Source organism: Alligator sinensis, unplaced genomic scaffold (genome assembly GCF_000455745.1).
Source record: "Alligator sinensis unplaced genomic scaffold, ASM45574v1 scaffold404_1, whole genome shotgun sequence".
In the NCBI taxonomy this organism is placed as follows: domain Eukaryota; kingdom Metazoa; phylum Chordata; order Crocodylia; family Alligatoridae; genus Alligator; species Alligator sinensis.
Window position 1 is genome coordinate 4,999,807 of NW_005841839.1, and position 20,857 is coordinate 5,020,663.

Consider the following 20,857-nt stretch of genomic DNA (forward strand, 5'->3'; position numbering starts at 1 on the left):
CCCCACCCCCTCTCCCAGCTTCTGGCTCTTAAAAAAAAAAAAAAAAGCCCACACTCACTGGCTGCTGCTGGGCTGGGGGGGATGGTCCCCACTGCCCCATGTCATGTGGGGGGCTCTGCCACGAGCCCCTCAACCCCTGCCCACTCTCCCAGCCCCACCCCCCATGGCTGCCCTGCCTGCCCCAGCTCCTGGCCCTTTAAAAAAAAAGCCAAAGAAAAAGCCCCAACTCACTGACTCCCACCAGGCAGGGGGGCAGCCCCCCTACTGTCCCATGCTGCATGGGGGAACTCTGCCACAAGCCCCCAGAAGCCCTGAGGCTGCTGCGGCAGCCGGGGCTTTTTTTTTTTAAAGGGCCAGGAGCTGGGGTGGGCTGGGCAACCATAGGGGAGGCTGAGAAAGTGGGAGGGGTTCAGAGAGGTCATGGCAGAGCCCCCCCACATGGCATGGGGCAGTGGGGGCCATGGGGATTGCTTCCCCTACCTGGCAGCAGCCAGTGAGTGGAGCTTTTTTTAGTAAGATCCAGGAGCTGGAGCGTGGGACAGCCATGGGCGGGGGCTGGGACAGTGGACAGGGAGCATTCTGGGGGACTGGGGGAGCAGGCAAGGGATGGGGCCTGGTAGGGGTCCCCCCATGGCCCCTCCCATCTCCTCCTGCTCCCCCTCCCCTGCTCCCTTTTTACCAGCATGGAGTCTGGGTCCAGCTCCATGCCACAGCGAGCCTGAATCGCTGATGCTTTCCAAATCTTTTCTGAATTGATTCGACCACTGAATCAGGCTGAATCTCCTCCAAATCGAATCAGCCCCTGAAGCTTGGCACAGCCCTATATAATACCAACTCACACCTTGCAAAACTTAAGTTAGGGTCAGATCCTCAGCTGATGTAAATTGTGATTTTGTTCAGCAAGGGTATGTTGAGTTGCACTAATTGAGGATCTGGCTCTGAAACCTTTATGCAACTTTTTGGTTTTGTACATCATTGTATTTTTTTTTCATGCAGCTTTTGGTTTCTTGGTCTGGCAGGGACTGGACATGTCAAAAGAGTAAAAAAAGAGGCCAGGTTTGGTCCTAGCACAAAGATGGAAGAGAGTCATCAAAGCAGCTAAACAAGCCTCTGACTAGAGACTTATTCTTTTTCTATTTAATTTTATCTCTAAAGTGCTATGCCTTGCTGAAATGTGCCTCATGTATTTAAAGAAACATCTTTTGCCTGGCAGTTTTGTACCTGTTATTGTTAGAAGTAACACGTAATCCTCTTCATTGGAAAAGACTAGGAAACAATATCTTTCTCAGCCATTTTAGGTTGTGTGTTTGACAGCACGTTATGTCTAGTCTATTTCACTGTTTCCCGTTTAGTCAGTTTCCCCTGTTTGTGTGGGTCTTTCTCACAGCAACAAGGAAGAGTAAACATTTAAAAAAATAGGAAAATATGATTGTAAAACCGTGAAATCTTGGGAAGGGTGCTTGTGTTCCAGGACAGATCTGAAACTGTATTTAACTTTTTGATGGATTATTTTTGACATTTTTATTATTTTTAATGTATTTGATGTTGCAGTAATGCCTAAGAGCCCTACGCATGAATTGTGATGCCACTGGCATAGATATAGAACAGAAGCTGATTTTGACCCTTGTTGATTTTGTTAGTCAGTGTCTGTTGTAAACAGCCTTAAGTATAAAATAGGATCTGTCAAAAATGTTGTGTGTCTTGACTTTACCCTTAATGTCAGTGTGTGATGACAAAAGTCCAGTGAGAACAGTCATTATCATACTGCTTTAAAAAGCAATCTTTACCGCATCTCTCATAGGAGGGATATTTCATAATGCTATGTGCTAACTGACTTTTGACAGTGTTGGCACTGGGAAATTCCCACTCTGAGTAGCACAAGGTTAAAAGAAAACCCCTCCCAGCTTTGCTTTTAGTACGTGTGCAATTTTTGACCAAGTTTTAAATTAAAGCACAAGAGTCTGCTCGCTTATTTCCTATGAATCATCCTATTAACTTGCCCAGTGTTCCTTTGCTCTTATGACAGGCTCTTAATGACAGTTTCTAAACTTGAATTGTGTAAGATTGGAAGCCATAGAAGGGCAGGGTTTTTGGAGTTCGGAGTAGGTTATTCTTAAAAGACAGGCAGTAGTGCAGTTTCAGAATATTGCAGTCAATTGTGGGGCAGTATCATTAGTTTTCATATTTTAAATGATACATATGCATCCAGAGGTGTTCATGTTAGGTACATAATAAATGTAAGCAAAAATAAAAACATAAATGTTTGTATTTGGAAATGTTTCTGAATCCAAGCTGCAGATCTCATCTCTCCTTTTTGGCTTTGGAAGTTCAGCCCTGGACATGATCTTTGTGTCTGAGGTTTACTTCTCTTTCTGTTAAACTCTTATACAGCAAATGTGTACAACCTTATCTGGCAATGTGTCTACATGTTTTTATATTGTCAGTGTACATGTACTAATAATGATGGATTGCTTCTCTGCCAACACACATGCCTTCCTTTTGAAATTCTCTCCTTATAATGCAGGTGTTAAAGATACTGAATGCATGATTTGCCCAGCCTTCACACTGGACAAATCTAATTCTGTCTCCCCTATCTCTACAATGTGGTGAGGTTTTTCAGTTTATCAAAACCCTTTTTCCTTATTTCTTTTAGCGAGGCAGTCTGGGAGAATATGGCCCGCATGTGTGTGAAGACACAAAGGCTGGATGTTGCCAAAGTTTGCCTTGGAAACATGGGTCATGCCAGAGGAGCCAAGGCATTAAGAGAGGCAGAACGAGAACCAGAGCAAGAAGCCAGGGTGGCAATGTTGGCAATTCAGCTGGGCATGCTGGTAGGACTCTCAGTAGCAACTTGCCCATTTTCTAGTAATAAGCAATTGGCATACAAAGCTGTCTGATAAGTATGTACCCTTCAGGCAAGGCAGTTAAACTAAAGAGTTCCAGGCACCACTATTATTTTTTTAAAGTTTGGGAAGGATTCAGAGAATTTGGAAAAGGTGAATGCAAAGCCTATTCACAAAGAGGCAAAGAAAAATGAACCTGACAATTATTTTTGTGCAATTCGAATTTCTGCCCTACTGAAACTGGATTTTGTGTCTTTCCTAGCAGCACCATGTTGATGTCTCATCAACCTCTATCATGGCTAATATCACCTGAACTATCTTCTCCTGATGAGACCCTAATTTATATCATAAATGCTAATTAGCCTCTAAATGCATTATCTAACAATTTGCACTATTAACTGATACGTAAGGGTGACTAAATGTGAGCAAATGTGGCAGCATCAAATCCCTAGAGATCTCTGAACATAGCACAATCATGAGCCATAAACAGCATAGGCTTGTAGCCAATGAATTTTCCCAGGCAAACTCAATTGCTTTTTAAAATATATAGCATTAAAATATTGGTCGAATGAAGTATTGTAGCAGTATCATATGCTTGGACTGCTGAGAAATGATAGATGTGCTGTCTCATAAACCTTTCTGTGAAAGCCTGATTCTGCCACCCTTGTTTACCCATGGCTTGTCTAGATAAGGGTTTTCTTAAGATGGGCTTGCTAAAGCATCTGAGTACATTAAAAACCTTTGTGGAGAAAAGACAAGTAGTATTTTAACGTGTGTCAGCTGGCAGAGGAGAAGCCTCTTGGACAGCCTGGGGTTTACCCTCTAACAATCAATAAATGTTCATGTGTAGCTTGTCCTTCCTACACACCTTGTATCAGAGCCTACACATTCTTTGACTAACACTTTACTGAACCAGTAAAACTAGGATCTTAACTGGATTCCAGATTAACACTGTCATGTGGCTAGAAAAGTGTAACATAATAGTAATGATAAACTGCTCTGTACTGGTATTAGGTTAGCCTTCTTAAATATTTTTGTTAATGGTCTATAAGAGGGACTGAACAGCATGATGCTGATTTCACTGGTGACAGCATAGTGCAAGATACGTCAAACTGCAGTGAGGTTACATATGGTCCTAAAGTGTTAAAAAATTTGGCAGAAAATTAAAACAAAACCTCTGGAAAAATGAAAGATAACACATCTAAGAAAAAATATTCAATGGGAAAAAGAAATTTGGAAAGCAACACTGCTGAAAGAGCCCAAGATTCATAGGAGACCACCGATTAGACATAAGTTTGCAACATAATAAAAACAGCCAAGACAATTTTGGGCTGTATTCTCAGAGGCACCACATCCTGGAGCTTTGACTTGATATCTAACTAGGCATCTCTGTTCCAGTTGCACCTGGAATATTGCCTTCAATGCTAAGGATCTAATTACCAGAAAAATCTTGATCAACTTGAAGAAGTCCAGAATAAACAACTCAGATTATTAGGTTCCTAGAGGGATTCATAAATAGGGCAGTATTTAAAAGAGCTGAATATTTAGAGTTTGGCTGGAAGAGGAAGGTGCTGGCAGTTACAAATACTGGAAAACTATAAATGTCATGAAAATGGAGGAATTGTTCTGCATGCTGGAAGGAGGGCACCGCTAGAAATAACAGGATAAAATGAAGGAAAAGGAAATTGAGGCTGAATATTTGGAAAAGCTTCCTGACAGGGAGATTCATTAGGCTGAAGAGAAGTGACTGAAAACTTCTGTGCTTGGATAATTAAAGCTGATCTGGGGAAAAGCAGAAGCAAAAGTGGAGTGGAAAACAAACCTACACTGGTGAGGAGAGGGAGTGTAGGAGACAGAACCTATACAAAAAGATGTAAATCAAAAGGAGTCGGAAACTACATTTTCTGTCTTGCTAGTTGCTAAAGATAGCAGTCAGCAGGACAGCAGTTGGGTGGGGCAGGAAAATGCTTCTTAGACAGGAGTCCTGTTCAAAGATTAAAAATAGTCCAGTTCCAAATTTGCTCATTTCTTGCGTCAGGAGGAGGAGAATTCTAAGGTTTTAATTCTAATTGAAGTCCATGGCTACACTGCCTTAGTCATGGCTTCAGGGGTTTGTTCCACATTCATAATCCAAGAACCCAGTTCCTATATCTTGGAGCTGCTCTGAGGGGACAATGTCTTCAAAGGCTTATTTTTTTCTTGCTGAGAAAACTGCCACAAAGTTAGCGAGGCCCTCTCTAGCTCCTCATCTGGGGGACTCAGTCTCTCTGAGCTTAGGTCAGAATGACCATGAAAACTAATAGCTTCAATATGAGCGTGTTGCTGCCTCTATTGTGAATGGGCTCAGCATTTTGAAAACAATTGGTGTTTAATTTACTGGTAGCTGCTCATGTCACCCCAGTTAATATTGTCCAGTAAATGCCAGGATCTGAGTGCTTTCCTTATTTTCATGCAAACATCCTGTTTCCCAGTCACAATGCTACTATTCCAGGCTACATATATTTAGTTGCTTAAAATTCCTCCTGCCCTAATTCGTGTTATTTGCAATGCATCCAATGGTCTGTTGTAATTACAGCTTAGAAGTTGATGCTTAGCTATACACCTTGCAAAGTGCTCTTCCAACTCAGACTTCTCAGTTTTGCTCTCTTTTCAGGAAGATGCAGAGCGACTGTACAAGATCTGCAAACGCTATGACCTCCTGAACAAGTTCTACCAGGCTTCTGACCAGTGGCAGAAAGCCATAGAAGTCGCTGAGACACATGATCGGGTTCATCTGCGCACCATGTACTACAACTATGCCAAACATCTGGAGGCCACTGGGGAACACAGTCTTGCACTCACCTAGTAAGCAGCAACCAAGAGCTCAGGCTGCACACTTGGAGTATGGTTCTGTACATAAGGAATTTGGAGCTTTAGCACAGTTCTTTGGAGGGCAAGTCAGAGTTGGCTGGGGGAGGGGTTCCAGAAGGCACCTGCAAGTAGTAGATAATCTGTCCTCTTTTCTGTTACCTTCCATTTTAGGATCTCCTACCATTATTAAAATAAACCCTATAACTCCCCTGTCAGTTAAGGAACTGAGAGATTCTGAAAGGATAAGTAACTTGCCCAAGGAAAGCCTGTAGTGAAGCCATGAATAGAATTTGGATTTCCTGTCCCCCACCCCAAGTCCTGTGCTTTTAATCACAAGAGCTGCCTTCCTTTTTCCTCCTTGTTCCATGAATAAGCACTCATGTTGGAGTGCAGACCCATCTGGCACCCCAGAGGTTGATGTTGGCTGATGTGTTTAGAACTCTTATCCTATGACAGCTGAGGTCTTGGAAAAGTGCTGGGGGTGGCACTTTTATAAAAAAAATGCATTATATGAGTATTAAATGTTATTAATTACATGGTAGCTTTGCTTTGTGAAGTCGCAGATGCTTATGCTCCAGAGCTCTTCGTGTGATGAGCTGTAGACAGGGCATATAATTCATCTGCTAGGAGAAGGAAAGAAGAGATTTGCGGAAGTGGAATCAGTACAGATAGAAGAGCGTGCTCCCAGCTCTGGAGAAGGGCAGAGATTGCAGTCAAGTTGAGCTGGTTAAGAAAACAAGCAAGATGAGGAGTCAAGATGTTTATCAAATATACTTTGCTCTGACCTCTGTTCAGATAAGGTGTGGCTGGGATTGATATCTGGGATCTACCCCTTTAATGCCCCTTGACAGCATTTCATAGCCGTTTGGGTATGCTCTGCTTGCCTTTTCTTCCAAAACCAAGCTATCTGATTTTCTGTATCCATTTTTGCCCTAGTAGTGCCAGCACTGTGGCCTTTCCTTGGTATATTGATTCTGTGGCGCTGGCGTGGTTCTTGCAGTTGATGAAGAGTGCTTTATAAAAATGAAGTATTATTCCTGTCATCACTCGTGCATGCTAACAAAATAAAACTGATGAGCAAAGTGATCAGGCAGTTTTCCTGAAGCACTGACCTTCACCACCTAACATGTCCTTTTCCTGCACAGCTATGAGAAATCAGACACGCATAGGTTTGAAGTGCCCAGAATGCTCTCTGAAGATTTACAAGCCTTGGAGATCTATGTCAACAAGATGAAAGATAAGTTAGTGCTATATTATTTCCCTTTCTTCCCCAACATGTCTGAATGAGTGGCCTGCTGGGGTGGGAATTTCAGATCTGATGTGTAGTTTAACACTTTCCTGCAAGCTCTTGGGATTTTCCAGGCTGACTTAATAGACTCCAAGACTGGCAAGTGTATAAGTGCTCTAATGCCAGGCATAGTACTGGAAGTTTGTTCATTTGGCTGATTTCATCATGGATCTTGTTTGTAAGCAATGGTGGCATGGTATTGTGTTGTACAGTTAATGCTGCTGGTATCATTACTGAGAGAAGTGAGCAACAGAAAACATTACTGTATAGACTGTAGTTTAATAGATTTTGAGGCCAGACAGGATCATAGGGTTATTGTATCACCTAATCTGATATCCTATATACTGAAGGCTCTTAAATTTCACCTGTGCGCTGAGTTTAGTGACTGGTGTTTGACAGAAGGACATCTGACAGACATTGAGTCTTAATTTAAAGATATCAAAAGGAGGAAAACCATCTAGCACTTCTTTTGATAGTTCCTTCTAGTGGTTAAATACCATCAGCCTAATTAATTTGCTTCATTTCTAGGGCCCTGTGGAAATGGTGGGCACAGTACTTGGAGAGCCAGTCAGAAATGGAATCTGCACTAAAATACTATGAGTTGGCCCAGGACTATTTTTCCTTAGTCCGTGTGCACTGCTTTCAGGGCAACATCCAGAAGGTAAACCAGCCTGCCTCCCACTGCTCACAGGACAGTCAGCATTCCTACACATGCCAAGTTGAAACCAGGCATGAAGTGAGTGGTTTTAATTTTTCTTTTCAGGCAGCTGAAATAGCGAATGAAACAGGAAATTGGGCAGCATCGTATCACCTGGCCCGCCAGTATGAGAGCCAGGAGGAAATCAAACAGGCTGTGCACTTCTACACCAGGGCTCAGGCCTTCAACAATGCCATCCGCCTGTGTAAGGTATGACAGCACATACGTCTCGGCTAGTGGTTCTTAACCTTTTAAAACCCAAGACCCTCTAAGAAAATTCCAGCTCTGAGCTTTTGCTTGTTTTTTTTTGACTACACAAAAAAAATTCTAGAGCAGCACAGCAGGTCAGAATGCTTTTGACACTATGGATTCCTATTTGAAATGTCTGGGTTTATCTTCTGAATCATGTGCAGGTGCTTGTACACTTAACAGTGCTATTATTGGGCAACACCCTTAAAAGAATCTCATAGTATTACAGGTGCACCGATATATCAGTTATCTATTGGATTGGCACTGATACAAGGGGAAATGACATTATTGGCTATTGGCTTTTTTTGGCCATTGTAGCCAGTAATGTTTACCAATAATTATGCCTTCTGGCCAGGGCCCTGGACACCTGGGTTTCCTCTCCCCTGCAGGGCTGGGGCCCCCAGATACCTGGGTTCTCTCAGGAAATGGTGGGTTTCCCCTTGTAGGCAGGCAGAATTCTAGCCTGCAATTGGTCCTGCTGGGGCTGCCAGAAGCGAGATGCAAGGGGTGCCATGTGCATGTGCGCAGCTACATATGGCCAGGAATACAGCTGAGCAGCATGGAAAGCAGCTCTCTGCAGGTAAGTCTATGGAGGGGAAAGGGCATGGGGGAGGGAAGGAGTGTGGGAGAGGGGGCAGATCAAGGCCCCCCCAGTGAAGGAGGGAGTGGGGCAGTGGCAGTGCATGGGACCTGGGGTTGGGTTAGGGAGTGGGACAGAGCCACGGGTGGCTCATCCAGAGGGCATGATGGGGGTGGCTCCCTGCCACTGCACGCACCTGTCAGGGGAGGCATGGGGGACATGTGCCCTCCCCCAGATTTGTGCATGAGGTGGATGTGAGCTGCTTGCTGTGGGCTCGGGGCTGTCCGCTCTGCTGCCTTTTCCTTGGGAGCCTCGCACTAGCTGCACCCCCCTGCTCACCTGGCAGCACTGAGGCTGGTGAGTTGTGCCCCTTACTGCCGATTGGGCAGGGGGCATGCAGCCAGTGTGACAGTGGTCACAGTGTGGCTACCTGGGTAAAGACAGCAGGGTGGAGAGCCCTGAAGCCCACAGCACACATCTGCCCTTGCCCCACTTGGCTGTGCTCTGCTTAAAAGCAACCGTGTGCTGAGAGGCAGTGGTGGTGGTAGTGCTTGAACTGAAGCTCATTTGATGAGCTTTACTTCAGGTGCCCCCGCCATCATTCTTAAGTGCTGGGACAATGATGCATGTGATGCAGGAGGCTGCTGGAGTGTGCCAAAAAAAAAGATTTATTTTAATCAGTTATCAGATTGGCATTGGCCAATATGGTTGGTTAATAATAGACTATCGGTATCGGCCAAGAAAATCTTTATTGCTGCACTCCTATACAGCACCTTGAGGTGCTGCAGCAGCCTTGTTGAAAATCACTGATCTAAGTGTAGAACCAGGCAAGTCCATCTGTCTTGGAAGGCTGCATCATAAAAGTCAGATTAGTGGGGGTCTCTCTCACAAAGTGTGACATGCAGATTGTTGACATGGGTGTGCTATCCAGATGCAGTTGATCAAAGTAATTTTATAGAGCAGGGGTATCAAACAGATGGCTTGTGGAACCATTTTACCCACTCTGCAGGGCTTGCAGAGGGGCTGGGAATTTGGAGTTGAGGCTTGCCACTGAACTTCCAGCTACAGAGTCCTGATGGGCATGCATGTCAGCAGTGGGGGCGGAGGGAGAGGCAAGTGCTGGCTGTGTTAACTCCCACACTACTGCTTACCCTGCTGCTGGGTCCAGATCCAACCTGGGAGGCTTCTTGAAGTTTGGATCCAGCCCAGGGGCACAGGTGAGTGTGACATGCCTGGTAAGATGTTCATATTGGTTTCTGCTCACATCTAAGAGAGACAGGTTGGTAATAAGACTCTCACAACATTGACACCAGTTATATCAGCTCAGATGCCGTGCTGAAAGGAGCTCCAAAATATGTATTTAAATACATGTCTTTCTTTCCGAGTAGGAAAACAACCTGGATGACCAGCTGATGAACTTAGCTCTGCTGAGCTCCCCAGAGGACATGATAGAGGCAGCCTGCTATTATGAGGAGAAAGGGGAACAAATGGACAGAGCAGTCATGTTGTACCACAAGGTAACTATGACTGCAAAGAACGAAGTGTTACATGGAAAGTTGTCAAATCAGCTGAGTACTTTGAGTCTCAAGCTTTAAGCTAATTGTTCACTTCCCACCGTCATGTGCAAAAATGCCCATTAGCCTCTGTCCTGATTTGGCTGACTGCTCTTCCAGTCCTGGTCTGGCTCTGCCAGCTGCTACACTTAATATACTCATTAATCAGTACAAAACAGAGCTACTTTGTTCCCACTGGACTTGATGGAGATCATCCTAGTTCATTATTTCACTTGTGATCTCTTCCAACGATGTCTGAAGAAAATGAGGGTTGGAAGGGACCTCAGGTGGGCATCTAGTCCAACCCCCTGCTCAAAGCAGGACCAGTACCAACTATCCCATCACAGCCAAGGTTTTGTCTAGCTAGGTCTTAAAGATCTCCAAAGAGGGGCATTCCACAACCTCTCCGGGTAACCTGTTCCAGTGCTTTACTACTCTCCTAGTGAGAGTTTTTTTCTTAATATTTAACCTAAATTCCCACTGCTGCAACTTAAAACCATTGCTCCATGTTCGGACATCTGCCACCACTGAGAACAGTCTAGCTCCATCCTCTTTGGAACCACCCTTCAGGTATTTGAAGGCTGCTAGTAAATCTCCCGAGTCTTCTCTTTTCCAAACTAAATAAGCCCAGTTCCCTTGCCTGTCTTCAAAAGTTATGTGCTCCAGCTTCCTAACCATTTTCACTGCCCTCTGCTGGAATCTCTCCAATTTGTCTACATCCTTTTGGTAGTGGTGGGGGGGTCCTAAAACTGGACACAGTACTCCAGATGTGGCCTCACCAGTGCGGCAGACAGAGGAATAATCCTGTCCCTTGATCTGCTGGCAATGCTTCTACCAGTGCAGCCCAGTATGCTGTTAGCCTTCTTCACAAGGGCACACTGTTGGCTCATGTTCAGCTTTTTGTCCACTGCAACCCTCATGTTCTTTGCTGCAGAGTTGCTGCTTAGCCAATTAGTCCCCAGCCTATACCAGTGTATAGGATTGTTCTGTCCTAAGTGCAGGACTTTGCACTTGGCCTTACTGACCTTGAGATTTCTTTTGGTCCAATCTTCTAATTTGTCTAGGTTTCTTGGAATCTTAGCCCTACCCTTTAACATATCTACTACTCCCCCCAGTTTGGTGCCCCGGCTGCATGCCCTTTCCCCCACAACAGACTTACCAGCTGGACACCACTCTCCATGCTGTGGGGCTGAATATCAGAAGCAGATTGGTATTGGTCGATATGGCTCATTAAAAATCCGCCATCAGTATTGGCCCACAAATTTTCTATTGGCGCACCCCTATCGCAGATGAAGGATGATAATGATAAACTGCCTCCTATACTTTGTATTTGTCAACTGTAACAAGTCAACCACTCATATTACAAGAGAGTGGGTGGAATATGCCCTTTGTCGCTGTAGGAGACTTCCATCAAAGGTCATCAGTGCTTTTACATTTATTGTTAGAAGGACTTGCTACTCTGCAGTGCAAGACATACAGAGACTTACATTAGTCTCTAGCTTGCCAGGTGGGCCCACTTATTTACACAAAAAGGTATAGGAGCTGCCAAGCAATAGCAGCCATGGAGGGTTGTACATACAGAACCAATGGCAGCCTTGTACATCCAGAGGGTTGTAGTTTGTTCTTATGCACCCTGAGTCAGGTTCGCTGGCCTTAGTTAACTATTTCAAGACCTAGAGAAAGAGAATAGTCATTTTGGAAGAAGGTAAAGACTGCAGGCATCTTTATACAAGTGGTGGCTTATATAGCCAGAGCTCTTCTGCAGAAACTCAGTGATCAGGTGGCTTATGGAGCTTGTGTGGAAACCACTATGAGGGGGTGGAAAACGAAACATTTGTCCATGGTTTGTCTAGGCGGGACACTTCTCTAAAGCACTGGAGCTGGCCTTTGCCACACAGCAGTTTGGGGCCCTGCAGTTGATTGCTGAGGACTTGGATGAGAAAGCAGACCCTGCCCTGCTGGCACGCTGTTCCGACTTCTTCATTGAACATGGCCAATATGAAAAAGCTGTGGAGTTGCTGCTAGCAGCCAAAAAGGTAAAAGCCCCTACAGCATCCCCTCTTGGCCTCTTTTGTGTGACTATAGAAGAGCAGAGCTCAGCAGCAAGTCAGGCTGCATCTAGGACCCAAACCACACTGCAACAAAGACCAAAATGCAGAAAACACATCTGCTTTGAACCACTCAGAATTCCCTAAGGGTTTTGGCTTCACTTGTTATAGAGCTAGGGTACATCCAAATTTAATTCCACCCCTAGATTCAGTCACTTCAGAGCGGTTTTTAGGAGCCACTTTAATGTTAAGATGATACAGCCCAGGCTGTTGGAGCCCTAATCACTTGGGTCTTGCTGGCTTCAGATGTACCCACTCTCACTTTTAAGCTGCAAAAAGGCTTAAAAGTTGTAGGATGACTAGGGATTGAACCCAAACTGTAGCAAGCTGAACTTGATTTAATGCCCTTATGTACAGAACAATTAGCTAAAGCTTATTTCTCTCCCACTTTCATCTTAGTACCACGAAGCCCTGCAGCTTTGTCTGCAGCAGAACCTGACTATTACAGAGGAGATGGCAGAGAAGATGACCATCTCCAAGGATTCCAAGGAGCTCTCTGAGGAATCTAGGCGAGAGTTGTTGGAGCAGATTGCTGACTGCTGCATGCGGCAAGGCAATTACCATATGGCAGCCAAGAAATACACTCAAGCAGGAAACAAACTAAAGGTGAGTTTGGGTAGGGGAAGCTACAGGACCAGTGTTTGAACATCTTGGCTTTCATAAATGTGGAGTGACAAATCATATATACTTATAATCAGTAGGTAAGCGATTGCTTCAAGGAATTATTGTCAGAGATATAGTAAGTTGCTACTGTTAAAGAGACTGAGTTAGTTTAAATCTAGGCAGAAATAATCACATTTACAGGCCTTGTTTCCCTTTGTTTTCAGGATTCAGGCTTCCTCAGGGTCCTCCCCAGGTTCCACAGGATTGGCTTCCCACATGGGACCTTCTATTTCCCTTTTCCTTCTGTGAGATGGAACATATTTGCTCAGATGTCGTGCTCTAGGGCTACTGAAGATCTGATGAAAGGGAGTCCTTGCACTAGATTGTATAGTAGGGATTATAAGCATTGTGAGTCCATCTCGGTCTGGGCAGTGCTTCTTGTTTTTATATTGCTGATGATGACCCTCCTCACCTCTTTTTATAGGCTATGAGAGCACTGCTGAAGTCTGGAGACACAGAGAAGATAGTATTTTTTGCTGGAGTCTCCAGACAGAGAGAGATTTATATTATGGCAGCCAACTATTTACAGTCGTTGGATTGGCGTAAAGACCCAGAGATTATGAAGAATATCATTAGCTTCTATACCAAAGGAAGAGCCCTTGATCTCTTAGCTGGCTTTTATGATGCTTGTGCTCAGGTACATCCCCTTCTTACTCTTGGAGAAGTTTGATTTGTGATGTTCAGGAACAGGACACTTAACCTCCTTCCCAATTGGTCCTCTCCTTGCAGGTAGAGATCGATGAGTATCAGAACTATGAGAAAGCACAAGGAGCCCTGACTGAGGCATATAAATGCCTATCAAAGGCAAAGATTAGGAGCCCTGTTGAGCAGGAAAGCAAACTGGCACTTTTGCAAAGCAAAATGGCTCTAATCAAGCGATTCATCCAGGCTCGAAGGTAACCTTCAGTGCTCCAAGCATGGAAAATGGCATATAGAAATACTGCATTTGAAGAAAGCTTTCTACATTAGTAGCAATGTAGTTTAGTCCTGTGCAGACAACTCACCTCTTAAAGCAGTCATAAAACTTGGCCCCCTGGGGAGGGGAAGAATATGCAACTAATGAATAGCATGTTGACTTTTGAGTGATGGGCAAAGGTGACCTCAAAGTAAATGCAACTTTTGCATATTTAACCTTTTGGTTAAAGTAAGTTACCAAGACTGCCACCTTAATGAAGGGAGGCCATGGGGCAAGCGCTCATGTGCACAAACGCACACATCGAGGTTCCTAGTTGTATGCTAGCTGAGAGAGAAATGCAGTAAACAAAGGCCTGTGGTCTTCTCTGCACAAGTTCTTTATTGTTTCAACATGTTCTTTTGTTAGAGCTTACTCTGAAGATCCCAAGGAGGCAATCAGGCAGTGCGAACTTCTCCTAGATGAGCCAGACCTTGACAGTACCATTCGCTTAGGTGACGTCTTGGGATTTATAGTTGAACATTACTTGCAGGTGGAGGAATTCCAGATGGTAAGTTAATTTTAGAGCACCATCCACATTGTCGAAAGATAAAGGATTTTTCTGTCTTACAGGTCTACAATTTAAATTATTTGCCTCCTTAGAGAGTGCAGCTCACTATAGTACTTTCTCAGAACACAAACAGAGACACTCCATCATTGACAGCTGCTCTGAGTATTCATGTTAAACTTTACCCCCAAAAAGAGCTGAGCTATCACTATTAAACACCTTAACCTTGCCAGTGCTAATGCCTGTGCAGGGTGTGCAGAAGGAACAGCATGCCTAAATCCATTTTTCATCTCATGGCAGAAAGTTTGTTACAGGGCATGGAAAGGGAAATGCAATGATGGCTGCTGCATTACGTGCAACTGTTCCCCTTGATAGAAAGGCCTGGTCATATTTCTGTGCTATTACATGGTACCTCTTGCAGCCACCTGGACCAGAAAAAAAATGGAAAATCAAAGTTGAAGCCATCTGAGGAAGTGATGAATCATTTGTTCAGAGCAGGAAGTGCCAGACGGCACAGAGTTATAGACCTTGGACTAAAAGTAACCTGCTGTTCTAAAAGAGCCAGGTGCTGAACATCAGGCTTTCTAGCCATGCAGCTAACCTGTTCATACTGCAGTGCTTCAGATATCAGGGTAGAGGATACAAGGCTGCTAATGGGTGATCACAGTCCCTTTCTTAATTTTCAATGCCAATCCTAGCTTTTTAATAAAAAGAGAGAAGCAACCTCACATCCATACAATAGAAATCAACTGCTAGAAATGAAAGCTCATCAACAGTTTTCTAAAAGTTAGTGAATACCATGACCCCTCAAGGCAGTGGCCTCTGGCTGCTGGTCCCTTTGGGCATTGACAGATGTGAAACCCCCCCGCTCAAAACAGCACTTTACTGGAAGAGGCAGGGCGTTAGTTCTACCCAGCTCTGCAGCATCTATATAGATCAAGCGCTTCAGCAGGGCTTTTTGGAGCTTTTATCCAATAGCTGATTGAGTCCACTATTAGATAAAAGCCCCTAAAAGCCCCACTGAAGCACCCAATCGATACAGATGTTGGGCAAGCTGAATCCTGCTAACACAATGCCTTTTGTGAGCATGCACTGTTTGGTGTGGGGGTGTAGTAAGCTTAAAGTAAAGCAGTTCCCACCCCCCAAATCTGTAAGCACCCTTAGTTTTCATTTTATTTGTGGAGAGGGAGGGCAGGTATCTCCATTTGATGAATAGTACAATGAATAGTTTGAGTTACTAATTGTACTTGGGTGCTTTTTCTCCCCCGCTGTACTGTGATGGGCTGTCAAATAAAGACCCTGGTGCATGACACTACATAACTCAGTATATTACTTCTAGGCCTACAGATACTTGGAAGAGATGAGGAAAAGAATTCCATGTGTGAACCTGACCTATTATGTGAGTCAACGCACCATAGAGGCAGTTCACAGGGGGCTGGGCATCCCCTTGAGCCGCAACCCTGTCCCAGAGAGAATTCGTCACAATAGCATGGAAGACAACAAGGAGGTCGAAGAGGATGTGGCTGATGAAGTGGAGGATCCATGACAGCTCACTTTTCTAAATACTGGACTGGTTTATTCCAGAAGTTAACACTGCTGAGAGAAACAAGGCATAGTTCTTTGGCATAATACCCAGCTTCCTGATCAGTTCTCCCTAGGGGCAAGAAGGCCACCACTTTATTTCTAAAAAGCCTTGATGCAGTAGATTGTTTGGTTTATACCAAGCAGTTTAATTTTGTTATGCTTGAAAGTATAAGCAGAACTGTTCAAGTGATGAACTCCTTAAATACATGTGTAATGCAGAAGGGCTGACAGCTATTGTTAATCTTCTTTTAAAAGTTCCCAGATTTAGAGTGGTTATTTTTAATATGTTATTAAATTTTTAAGAAAAAAAATGAATGCGAGTGCAATTAAGGCACGAGGGGTGGGAGGATGAGAGCAGCAGGTACAGAACTAGTACTGTGCATTAGGACTTTCTACCCCAGCAGAGTGTAAAACCAGTTTTGTTACTGCAGTGAAACGTGCATCTCATCAAGACAGCTTACAAGCTTTGGTCTGTTAAAAATGCCAATTGTTAGGGAGAAGGGCAGTATGGTATTTCACTCCCTGGGGCAGGAAGGAAGACTCTTTCACCTCCTTCTGAAAGGTAACATGCACAACAGCTAGTGCCTGGGCCACGACTTGATCACTAAATCAAGACAAAATGCAAACCAACAGCCAGGACTCCATACCTGTAGCTCTTGCATTTTGTTACCACAGATAGCAGCTGGCTGCAACATACAATAAGGAACATGACCTAAGGCAGCCCTGTAGTTTTAGATAATCTGCAGAATTAAAGGAATTTGCGCGCACACACTTTTTTTTTTTAAAAAGAGAAAAAATCCCCACAAAGCCTGTTTCCTAACACAAGTTTAAACTCCTAATGGAGTTTAACAGCTAACATTTGATTAAGTAAAGTCCAGCTGCTCTGCCCTTGGTTTTACTTTGAAGGTGTTCCAAGAGCAACTTCAGGAATTAAGACTCCCTACCCTAGTGATTGAAAGCACAGAGATAACCAGCATGGGAGCAGCAAACACAGAAATGAAGTCAGTCTCTCCGCTCGCCTTCAAGACATCCTTATCTTAGTCCCTTTAAGGCTCTTACTGTGCCCAGATCTGTCAGAAACAGTTTACAGGTTTCCCTTGCTTTATGCTGTACATACATTCCTGGAAAACAGCACATAACTTGAATTCACATAAAGGCAACCCACTTTACAATGTAACAAATAGGGATATGTTCCAAGACCTGGACTGTACTGACCCTCAGACCCATTTCTACCACTTTTACAAGACAATTTTGGTACTCACCAACAGCAGACAGTACACACAAGCACAGGGCACTATCATAATGGGGATGACAACTCCAGAAACACGTATCACAGACAATAAGCAAGGAGCACAGATCAACGCAGGAGCAGGAGACTATATTTTGGTGCATGTCACTCCCACAGTGCACTGCACAAAGCAGCTGACTGCAGGCTTTCACCACACTGATTTCATACGAGTGAATTTACCTGGCATAACAAATTTTTGGTATAAAATGGGTCATGACAAGAATGAATTTGCACATGCAGAACCCTCATAAAGCAAGGGAAACCTGCATTTTCAGCAGCCACGTTAGCACATTTCATGCTAATTAGTCCTCCTGTATAGAGGAAGAACAGCTTTATTTCCTTTGTGAGATTTCACACACGTTGATCAGTTTGGAGAACACTAACAAATGACTTCTGTTTCAACCCCCCAAGCTGGGAGGAGCCTTTCAAAGCAGACACTCCAGCCTTCAGTGACCGAGGCAGTTTCTCTTTAATACGCTGCAGAATGCTGAGTTGACCCTGTCCTTGGCTCCCACAGCTTCTTACCATAATATGATTATTCACAAAGGAGAGAGGCCTGCTTCATCCCTTGTAAATAGAATGCCAGTCCAGTGGGTTCAGCTGGGCAGGGTGGGGTTTCTGCTCTGAGGTCTTGCACATTTTTTGGTAGGCAGGAGCTTACTGCGACTATTAACAACATACATCACGAACAATATCAGCCTCTGTAAAAAGCTACTACCATCCCATGGAGCTGCTTGATAACTGCTCTGCCAAAAAACTTATTACTGGGGGATACTAGATCCTGTGTTATGGACGTACCACAGACTTAGCCCTAGGAGCTAAATGGCTACATCTACTCCTCCTGTTTTTCTGAGGAGAAGACTGCTGTGAGGTCTTCTATATTTTTAGCAGAACACTCAAATCTGCCAAGGCTATAAATAGCTAATGCAGAGTATGTTGGAGATGGGGGGAGGTGCAGAGAGGATGGCAGCACTAATGTACCTTCCTGCATCTGTACACTCAGTACCGGATAGCAATAGCTCACTAAGTTGGCCTCTACTACAAAGTCCAGATGTCAAGCCAGGCTCACTGGCTCTCAGCTCTACACCCTTCCCCCCCACTCTTCCTCCCCTTCAGCCAGGTGACTGGTGAAGGGGCCCAGCAGTGCCTACAAACACCCAGCTGGCAAGAGTGTTAGGTAGAGGTCACTTCTGTTTTCAAGCCTTTTCCCTCTCAACCTAGGAAGGGGCAGTTTCAAGTTTCTTTTTCAGGTTCTCCATTAGCAGCAGATTCTGCAAGGCCAGCCTCCTGCAGTCGCCATCTGGATCCTTCTCTGCTACATCTGCAAGAGAGGAAAATCCCATAATTTATGAACTGGGAAGAAAAACTGCTCTTTGCAGAGCTTTTTTCTAGTGTCTCACTGAAGGTGTCAGTCCAACAGAATGGAAGAACAAAAGGAAACTGAAACATCTGAGCTAGAGCTTAACATTTCTTTCCTGCCTGTATATGGCCCAAAGACGCCCAATTCCTGGCTCTTCAGGACCTGCCTAGAGCCAAATGGCCTAGACTGGGGAATCTCAACCTTTTTAGACTCAAGACATCTCTTGGGAAAATGACAGCTCTTAGTTTTCACTTGATTTTTGACTACAGAAAAATAATAGAACAATTCTTCTGTTGCAAAGAACTCAGAAAGACCACAACAGGTCAGAATGTTTTTGACACTATGGATTCATATTTGAACTCTCTGGGCATGGCTTCTGAATCATGTTTGCACATCCAACAGTCTTGACTGTGTGGCAGTCTGCAGCACCCCTGAAACGATCTCAAGGCATCCCAGAGGGGCTGTGGCACCCTGACTGAGAATCACTGGTCTGAACCAAATGAAGGGTTTTACAGCGGCATATTCTTTCACACGCTCATTGATAGAACACTATAGTTCCAAGAAAACTGGCAGCTGGACATTAGGTAGGTGACACAGGGGTGCAACATTAACCATTAACCATTCCTGTCTATTACGGCAAATTGGAGACTTCAGCCCCTTCTCTATTCCAAGAGCCAAATCGCATTGTGAGATACATGCCAACAGGTCACAATGCTGCACATGTTCTTTCAGAGAGAGAATTTGGAGTTCATCTTTCTGCCTGTTAGCCTGTTCCCATGAACACTGTTTGTAGTTAGAAATCCAGTCATCTTAATAATGGCTTCAAATACACTCTTGGGATGGAGGCTCAGACTGAAAAAGCAATTCAACCCTGCTGATTCCTGGAAATTTAAATGAAGTAAACCTGGATGCCTGCAGCCCTTTTGTGAATGTTGGCAGCCAAGGGCCTGGGTTGTCGTCATTGGAAAGATCAGCTAGAAGAGCCAAGCAGGCTGTATGGGAAAAGGTTGTCTGTCAGTTCAAAGGAAAAGTCTCAAGAACTAGATCTATGATAACAGGTTTTAGGCATGAATTGCACAAGCTGAGAACAGCACCCCCACGGCTGATGCTGAGACACTGCTCAGAAATACTGGTGGAGCTCGGGAACCAGAGGTCTGGCCAACACAAAAGCTCAGGGGCAAAGGCAGCTTCCTAAACCTTGCATGCAATTTGGTTTGTACACTGTCCCTTGCACTTGCAAGCAAAGACAACATAACTGAATGCTCACAAGCACCAGCGCACTGGAACAAAGTGCAGCCCACTGCTAGGAAACTGGTGGCTGCTTCCCTCTGAAGGGACAGCCCTCTGAAAGGGTAAGTCTCAGAGCCCAAGCCACCATGGTTCCTTTGTGCAGAGCTGGTGCTACATGCAGCACATACAGGAGTGTTACGTAAATGCTCCAGCAACTGTTATTTCAGAGGCCTAATGGGCTTGGGATGTAAAGTTCAGGATGCACTCAGGATGAGAGCAGGGGGAGCCTGGAAGAGCAGAGAGTCTGTGTGAGGATATCCTGTACGCACAAGCAGTGTGCTCTGAGCCCAGCACTGTGTCAGCCTGAGCACATGACTCATTCAGATTGAGTAGAGCTATTTATAAACTTGGGGACAGCTTCATGATGGTGTTTCCACACCCTATGTAGGGAAGGGAAGAGAGAGGGAACCACCAACATGACAGTTACTACAGCCTCATTTTATTACCTCAGAGCCTGTACCATGCACCTAGAAAATAGTGCCATTGCGAGGGACGCTTGGAACTGTCATTAGTCCTGATATATGAAATTTTCTCCCTTCAAATAACTCTACTACTGCATCTGGGGTAAGAGGAGAATTCCCTCAACAGCATCTGCAGAGGAGCCAAAAAACATTGCTTCTTCTTGGGAAAATGAAGTAACAACATATAGGGTGGAGTCTCACATAATACCATGGGCATCGCACTTGACATGATGCCATTACAACTGTAGGTATAAGCTGAAGTCCTAAGAGCTAAGCTGTAGAACTCCCTTCTTTTGTAAAGGCCTCCAGAAATAAATTTGTCCAGCCCTAGTGTCAGCTGTCAGAATTTGGCCCCATCTGCCCTGTACAGTGGATCTGTGCTTTAGCTATCACAGCATTTGGTTTGGAACACAAATCCCAAAACAGTGGCTTTCCATTGCAGAAAAGCCATAGGCAGTAACAAGTCTGTTAGCACTAGAGGAGCCAACTTAAGTTGCACCACAGAGGGCACTGAATGTGCCTCATTAGCTCTTTGAAGGGGCTATTTTAAATATTAATGCAGAGGCCCACTAAACCCTGGCTG

General features: G+C 44.5%; 2 protein-coding genes across 12 annotated transcripts in view; one reads left to right on the top strand and one right to left on the bottom strand.

The window, feature by feature from the left end:
- IFT140 (intraflagellar transport 140) overlaps positions 1-16,186 on the top strand; it is a 182,998-nt gene extending 166,812 nt beyond the window's left edge. For all 3 annotated transcript variants that reach the window (XM_025204179.1, XM_014520225.2, XM_014520228.2), the window contains 12 exons: positions 2,654-2,831; positions 5,497-5,687; positions 6,839-6,934; positions 7,510-7,642; positions 7,745-7,888; positions 9,896-10,024; positions 11,914-12,096; positions 12,568-12,774; positions 13,256-13,468; positions 13,561-13,727; positions 14,153-14,294; positions 15,631-16,186. In XM_025204179.1, coding sequence (XP_025059964.1) covers positions 2,654-2,831; positions 5,497-5,687; positions 6,839-6,934; positions 7,510-7,642; positions 7,745-7,888; positions 9,896-10,024; positions 11,914-12,096; positions 12,568-12,774; positions 13,256-13,468; positions 13,561-13,727; positions 14,153-14,294; positions 15,631-15,837 — 1,990 coding nt within the window. In that variant the 3' untranslated portion in view covers positions 15,838-16,186. The remainder of the gene's footprint in view (positions 1-2,653; positions 2,832-5,496; positions 5,688-6,838; positions 6,935-7,509; positions 7,643-7,744; positions 7,889-9,895; positions 10,025-11,913; positions 12,097-12,567; positions 12,775-13,255; positions 13,469-13,560; positions 13,728-14,152; positions 14,295-15,630) is intronic.
- TMEM204 (transmembrane protein 204) overlaps positions 1-20,857 on the bottom strand; it is a 115,553-nt gene that overhangs the window by 64,446 nt on the left and 30,250 nt on the right. For 2 of the 9 annotated variants that reach the window (XM_025204241.1, XM_025204221.1), the window contains one exon: positions 17,466-18,484. The exons of 4 other annotated variants lie outside the window; for them this stretch is intronic. In XM_025204241.1, coding sequence (XP_025060026.1) covers positions 18,397-18,484 — 88 coding nt within the window. In that variant the 3' untranslated portion in view covers positions 17,466-18,396. Of the gene's footprint in view, positions 1-17,465; positions 18,485-19,427; positions 19,516-19,546; positions 20,405-20,857 lie in introns of those variants that run through there. 3 more of the 9 variants (XR_003094037.1, XM_025204211.1, XM_025204236.1) reach the window with 3 other exon arrangements.